Source organism: Triplophysa dalaica, chromosome 2 (assembly GCF_015846415.1).
Source record: "Triplophysa dalaica isolate WHDGS20190420 chromosome 2, ASM1584641v1, whole genome shotgun sequence".
NCBI lineage: Eukaryota > Metazoa > Chordata > Actinopteri > Cypriniformes > Nemacheilidae > Triplophysa > Triplophysa dalaica.
The window spans coordinates 21692446-21699857 of NC_079543.1; the positions used below are offsets into that span (position 1 = coordinate 21692446).

Here is a 7412-nt window from a genome sequence, read left to right on the forward strand (position 1 = left end):
TCCTTCCGCGGACCCTGTGGATTCAGCCCCACCTAGCCCTTATCTCAGGGGGGACCAATGTCGGTCCTGGAGGGCCACAGTCCTGCAGAGTTTAGCTCCAACTTGGCTCAACACACATGTTTGGAAGTTTCTTGTATGCTTTGTGAAACCTTGATTAACAGTCCATGTATGTTTGATAAGGGTTGAAGCTTAACTTTGCAGGATACAAACCCTCCAGGACTGACTTTGGACAGCCCTGGTTTATGTTAATCCAGCCCTTGACATGTGGGCTGTGTGTAGACGTCGCATAGACGCTCAATCGCTTGCTTTGTACACTACGGAGAATTACATTACACGCGCTCACATGGACATTTATGTTATTGATTTTTTTGCCGATATGTCCTCTAATATCTTTATCTAGCGCCTAGTCGCCAAATGCGCTTCGTTTGAACCATAGCCTGTATAAAATATGGCCGTATTGTCCGTCACGTCAACCGAAGGATTGTGAAGAGTGTAAACGAAGACTAAAGAAGGCGGAGCTGACCGTCGCCATCTTAGCAGCGCATCACTCCCGGATAATAAAAAATGGCCAAAGAGGTGCGACGTGGTCGGACCTGAAGCGCGTTGTTACTGAAACCACTTGTCACTTAAGTGGCCACACACCTAGTTTGCACAGTTGTCATGAAGTGCAAAATTACCTATATAGACCAAACTATTTTTTTGTTCCAGGCTGTAAACATGTTTTTTTGTGCTGTAAAGCTGTAAAGGGGCTCAATGAGATTCTGCTCTGTTTTGGAGCCAGCCTCTAGCGGCCAGTCGTGAATTGCAGTTTTAGTCACTTCCGTATTGGCTCCACGAGAGAGAACTGAAGATTGCCACTTGGTTTGAACCATTTGCGCTCCGCGCGCGCTGCTTCGCTCCCGCCAAAGACCAGCAGACACGTGCTTATTTTAACAACAGTGGTGCAGACACGCAGGTGAGGTAAATGCACGCACAACGGTAAAACAAAAATGCAGCAATTTTACTGAACGCTTTTTTCAGACTTCTATTAAGAGGGCATTTAGACGATGGCTATCAAAATATAAAATAAATAGGCTGATAAAATATCATATATTCTGGTTCAAAAGTACAAAAAATGAATATTCAGGCTACACACGTGTTTTGCGAACACAAGAGCGTGCTGAGGAAGTAATGCATGGTATTTTCCAGCAGTTACTGAATTGAGTTGTTAAACTGAGTTGAATTATTTCAGATTTTTTTAAATATTTTTTTTAATCGAATTGAAAACCTGTTGATTATTATTGAATCCAATCAATTTGCCGTATATTCTCAAATATTCTAACAGTCAATCTCTGTATTCAATGAGAGTTAAAGTTAGGAATAAAAAACTAAAGAATAAGCAGTTGGATATTTATCCATCATGAATAAGACCAAAGAAATTGAACTGATAAAGCCTGAAACCATTATACTGCCCGCACAGTGCATGAGTTTAGCATAAAACCATATTTATCCTTTAGCAGACACTTTGATTCAAAGCAATTATTTCAACAAAAGGGCAAAAGTGTGTAAATGCTATTAACCTTTAGAGAGATAAGAAATAAGTGCTAGTACTAGTGGGTTATGTGTTGATAAAAGAGACGTGTTTGTCGACTGTTGAACATGGGCACGCGGGTAACATGCCCCCCCCTAACTTTTTAGTTAAAGTCAAGATAATTCCCGCACTATTCAACACACCGCCGCCACCATCCCCGCCCACGTTCTCTGGTTCGTTACATAGATTTGAGTGAACTAACATTCAGCCAATCACACGTGAGTATTAAGAGTCGAATCGTCTCGTATCAGTTTAGCTTCCTACACATGAAAGCGGAAACAGCGTGATGTTATATTCTGTTTTAGCGGCAACTGAAGACGGATCCAATGGCACTGATAAAAGGTATGGCCTATACACACGCGTTAAAAAACAAGCTGCTGTAGTGTCGTTAAATATGATACGAGTATGTGGATGTAAGTGCACAGTTTAGGGTAAAACCTGCATTTACAGCATTAAAGTTCCGAACTAGCAATCACTTTGCAGTTGAAGCACTGGAAGGAATGGAGACCGTGCCACACAACGATGGATTCATGCGCGTGCCCGTAAACTTATTCCGCAATTTGGGCATAATAACAGGAATTGACTTAAAAAGACCGCTTGAATAACGTTAGCTATATGTCCAATTGAAACACGTCTGTTCAGCGCGTCTCTCTAGCACATCTAGCATGAGTGTTTGTATATATATGTGTTCGTGTGTGTGTTATGTGTATATATCATAGACTGTAAAATATGGACGTAATGTCCGTGAAGAAAATGAAGCCGGCACGATTCACACTTCGCGTCTTTTCTGTGCGGCAGCCGAGATGAAAAAAAATCGATTTTAGAAAGGCGCAAGTGCACCGCAGGTCATGTGACAAGAACCAACCAGCCAATATAGACGAGCTGAATACATATACAACATATACATATATATGCTGTCCAATACAAGTATTTATTTATTGTAATTTTGATGATTATAACTGACAACTAATGAAAACCCAAATTCAGTATCTCAGAAAATTAGAATGTTACTTAAGACCAATACAAAGAAAGGATTTGTAGAAATCTTACCCAACTGAAAAGTATGAACACGAAAAGTATGAACATGTACAGCACTCAAAACTTAGTTGGGGCTCCTTTTGCCTGAATTACTGCAGCAATGCGGCGTGGCATGGAGTCGATCATTCTGTGACACTGCTCAGGAATTATGAGAGCCCAGGTTGCTCCCCATATAATTATACAAATTTGATTTGTGTGTACGGGTGCTATTGTAATTCCCTTCAACTAAATATTGGGTTATTATTTGCTTAAAGTTAAAACTGGTATTTATAAGGAAGCAACGTCCATCTTTCAGAATCTTTTTTCGCTGGATTTTGTTTAATTGTACTGGTTGTTGGTCAGGGTTTTTGGGGGTTTGTCAATATCGTTTGAACATTCTTTTCTATATTTTCTTTTCTTTCTTTTGCATGTTTTGATTTATGTTATTGTTATATATATATAATTTTGTTATATACCTTACATTTGTCCGTGTCTATGTCTAGTGGATCTTACAATTGTCTTCCATTTTAAGAATTTCATACTATTGTGGAGCTAATTTAACATAGAATATAAATACATTTTTGATTTAGCTATAATTATCTTTGCTTGTCATGTTTCATTCATTTGAAAGCCTGCTATTTAAAGGGGATCTGTATGTGTACATAGGAAGTTGGTTAGAGGCCCCTGTATTTGGTGCCTTTAAATCAGGTGCGGTCATATATATAAAAAGGGTAAAGTCAACTGACAGTGTACCCCGCCATCTTAAAATGGCTACACACCTGGCTAAAGACTAATATGAATCGTTCTCTCTAACATCTCCAGGTCACACAGACAGTGATTGACACCTCAGCTTCAGTAAAGCTCCTCATACAGCAATCCACCAATAAATGCAAGAAACCAACAATCAGGAAAATCCCTCCAGGAGTAAGAACTAAAATCTTCATACTGTTGTTGGAGTTTGTGGAAGAGAAGCTTGAGAACACAAGAGATCCATAACTACATAATGGAAACTAAAGAACACAGAGGTTGGTTTCTGTTTTTAAATCTTTATCACTGATTTAATTTAAAATCTAATTTAATGATTTGAGTGGAACATAAATGCAGAAGATTAGAACTAAAATACATCAAATAACTTTGTATGGATGTAATCTGGTATAGGGTCAATAGAATTTCATTAATCATATGGCAATAGGGTGACCACCAGTTCTGGTTTAAGTTTTTAAACAGCATTTTCACTCTTTGGTCCACATTTCATCATTTTTTTACTGCCTCCTTGAAAAAACAAATGCAAATATCCTTTTACCTGACTACATAGCAGTAGTTACAGAACATATATATATATATATATATACAAATAATAATCTTTTTTTTTTATCTCATAGCTTTTTCTGCTGGAAATTCCATTACCATAATTTGTCCCGCTACATCTGAGTGTATTTCATATTGAGATTTAAGAATAAAGTTTAATATTTTCTTGGGAGATGGTCATTTTATATGGCAAACACTTTTTTTCAACGCAATAATCAGTGAACTGAATGACTGCGTTCCCTGAAAACGAAACTATATGATTTTGTCTTGTGCTGTTGTTTTGTAGAGTTGTAAAACAGTTTTTAACCGATAGTTTTGTTAGTTTCAGAAATGATGGAAGAGAATAAGGACAGTCAAGCTGAAGTAAAAGATGCTGATGAGAAACATCAGTGTGCACAAAAATCCCAGAATGTTTTACAAAACGGAGCTTTGAGAACAGGAGACAAAAAATGTTTAAAGAGATCCCCAAAAGTCGGACACATAAAAGCTCACACTGAAGAGGAACAGTTCACATGTCAACAGTGTGGAAAGACCTTTACAGGGTCAAAAAACTTTGAGAGACACATGAGAGTTCACACCGGAGAGACACCGTTCACATGTCAACAGTGTGGAAAGACCTTAACAGGGTCAAAAAACTTTGAGAGACACATGAGAGTTCACACCGGAGAGAGACCGTTCACATGTCAACAGTGTGGAAAGAGTTTCACATGTACAAGTACCCTTAAGCAGCACATGAGAATTCACTCTGGAGAGAACCCCTTCACGTGTCATCTGTGTGGGACGAGTTTCACCTTCAGACGTGTCCTTAGCCAGCATATGAGAACTCACAACGAAGAGAAACCGTTTACGTGTCAACAGTGTGGAAAGAGCTTTACAGTCTCGAAAAGCCTTGAGAGACACATGAGAATTCACACCGGTGAGAGACCGTTCACATGTCAACAGTGTGGAAAGAGTTTCACATGTTGCGGTAACCTTGGGAAACACATGAGAATTCACACTGGAGAGAAACCATGTACATGCCAAGTGTGTGGAAAGAGTTTTACAGACACAAATCACCTTAACACACACATGAGAATTCACACCGGAGAGAAACCATTTCAATGCCAAGAGTGTGAAAAAAACTTTAGTAGTACCAGTTACCTTAAAGAACACATGAGAATTCACACTGGAGAGAAACTGTTCACATGCCAACAGTGTGGAAGGGGTTTCACATTCTCGAAAAGCCTTAAAACGCACATGAGAATTCACACTGGAGAGAAACCGTTCAGATGCCAACAGTGTGGAAAGAGTTTCACAGTCTCGAAAAGCCTTAAGACACACATGAGGATTCACACTGGAGAGAAACCGTTCGCATGTCAGCAGTGTGAAAAGAGTTTCACAGTCTCGAAAAGCCTTAAGATACACATGAGGATTCACACCGGAGAGAAGCCGTTCACATGTCAGCACTGTGGAAAGAGTTTCACAGTCTCGAAAAGCCTTAAGCAGCACTTGAGAGTTCATACTGGAGAGAAACCGTTCACATGCCATCAGTGTGAAAAGAGCTTTTCAAGTACCAGCAGCCTTAAGACACACATGAGAATCCACACCGGGGAGAAACCGTTTACATGCTCGGAGTGTGGAAAGAGTTTTGCAGTCTCAAGTAACTTTAAAAAACACGTGAAAATTCACACTAGGGCGGAACCCATTAACTGATTGCTGCAGTAAAGGTTTATCTAGAGAGACCCGTGAGACGACACACAAAGGTGAATCTTGCTTGTGTAGTGTTTGTGTTTGCTTTCACAACAGACCTGTTTCAAAGCTCATGAGAAAATAAATGTTGCCATTGAAGGCTCGACCAAAAACAGTCCAGTTGTAATCACAACACCAGGAATCTGTGTGGAATTGTTTCTAGATCACCCTCGACCAGGCGCTAGAGCAGATCACTTGATTGACAGATGGAATGCCGCTGCTGTCAGCAGTTTGTCTGAGCTAACTTGATCGCTTCAAGATATTGATATCAGTATAAAAAGTTAAAATAAAATAGGAATCTCTCTTACAGCAATACTTAATTTAAAGGATTTTGTCATTTCAAATAAAGTTAAGATAGAAATCATTAAACCTAAAACGTACATTTATGTAAGAACACCCCTGTTCCTGTTCCCTTTACATTTTTACAATAAGATGATAGAGACATAGAAAATCACCAAAAATGACTTCAGCAGTGTTTACACAGACAGCACCTTATTAAATGAATGTGAATTTATTATCTCATGGGAACCTGTATTTTTTTTTTTCATTTGTTTTTTACAAAATAAATGTGAATCAGCAACCGTTTTTAATTAATTCATCTTGGATGAAGTCTTCAGTTTTTACATACTTTATATCGGTTGATAAATGTCACATCATTCCTTAATTGCTTTGGATTAAAGCATCTGCTAAAGTAATAAATGTACTGCAAAAAACGGCTCCAAACAGACTGATGTAATTACAGCACTGAAATATCACGCCACGCCACGCCACATGTTGGTCATATTTTCAGAGGTGATATATAGTTATTATTGTGCAACAACTTCACAAGAATTATGAGGTGGATTGAAAAAAAATACTTGTGATGTGGACAAGACAAAAAGAGAGAATGTAGTTTGCCTTTCAGCACACAGTTCTTCATCAGAGCTGAAAGAATGCAAATGCACAAAGATTCATCGAAATACATCAGCAAAACCGTATCAAATGTTGTCTATTCAATTTTATTAAGGGTTCTTTAGAAATATTTTTCTGCAAAACTTAATTTTATGAATAGCTACACTCTAAAATATTTATGTGGCTTAGTAGATATCACAAAAAATAAACAGTTATATTACATTTTAAAATTATTTGACTGACTTTTTTTAGTGGGACATTAGAAAATGGATTAAAAAAAGTTTCTCTGAAAATTTGTACATGTATTAATTTTATTATAAAGTTTATTTAATGAAAAAAATAAGTATTTCATTAAGTTACTATATTTTTTAATATACACTCAATATTTTGGTGAATTCTTATTGAAATTTTTGAGTTACTTGGATTTGTTTATTCTTTTTTACTGTTATATGAGGTCTACTTATGACGTTTGCATGGTTTTAACATCCAAAAACATCCAAATCAATAAGTAATAGGCTATTTTCTTCCAAGGTTTTGAGGCCAGCTCTGCAAACGCTCACCGCTTTTATTGGATAGCAGTTTGCGTAGTTGGAGCCTTCTATTAATTTGGTTAGAGACGTAACATTAGGTTACACATTAGAACCATTCACAATTTCCGCACGCCATCAGAATTATCTGGAGACCTCCTGTGATTTATAAATGGCCTCCCCACATCAGTATTTCATGTGACGCAATCGCACGGGATGATTTTACTCAAATTTACTTGCAAAATGATATATGAGCCCACAAAATCACAGAGATGTCGATTCGCACAGGCTTAAGATCACAGACAACCTCTGCAATTAATACATAAAAATGACTAGAGGTCCCCAGGCAATCCTAATCTTGTGCGATAGTG

The 7412-nt window shown here is 37.9% G+C and overlaps 1 protein-coding gene across 2 annotated transcripts; it reads left to right on the forward strand.

Annotated features, from left to right (window-relative positions):
* The first annotated feature begins 857 nt into the window (after positions 1-857).
* Positions 858-6217, forward strand: LOC130407526 (gastrula zinc finger protein XlCGF57.1-like). 2 transcript variants are annotated; one of them, XM_056730486.1, is made up of 3 exons: positions 858-955; positions 3410-3612; positions 4218-6217. In XM_056730486.1, the coding sequence occupies exons 2-3, from the start codon at positions 3591-3593 to the stop codon at positions 5585-5587; spliced, it is 1392 nt and encodes a 463-aa protein (XP_056586464.1). In that variant the 5' UTR covers positions 858-955; positions 3410-3590; the 3' UTR covers positions 5588-6217. The 2 variants fall into 2 exon arrangements, with proteins under 2 accessions (XP_056586464.1, XP_056586453.1); XM_056730475.1 differs by lacking the exon at positions 858-955 and adding an exon at positions 1843-1912.
* Positions 6218-7412: the final 1195 nt, after the last annotated feature.

What these genes read in the sequence shown, in the direction of transcription:
- LOC130407526 (XM_056730486.1), top strand. Translation starts at nt 3,591, where the DNA reads ATGGAAACTAAAGAACACAGAG. An exon ending in GGAAACTAAAGAACACAGAG is followed by an intron (nt 3,613 to 4,217) that starts GTTGGTTTCTGT and finishes TAGTTTTGTTAG; the next exon opens with TTTCAGAAATGATGGAAGAG.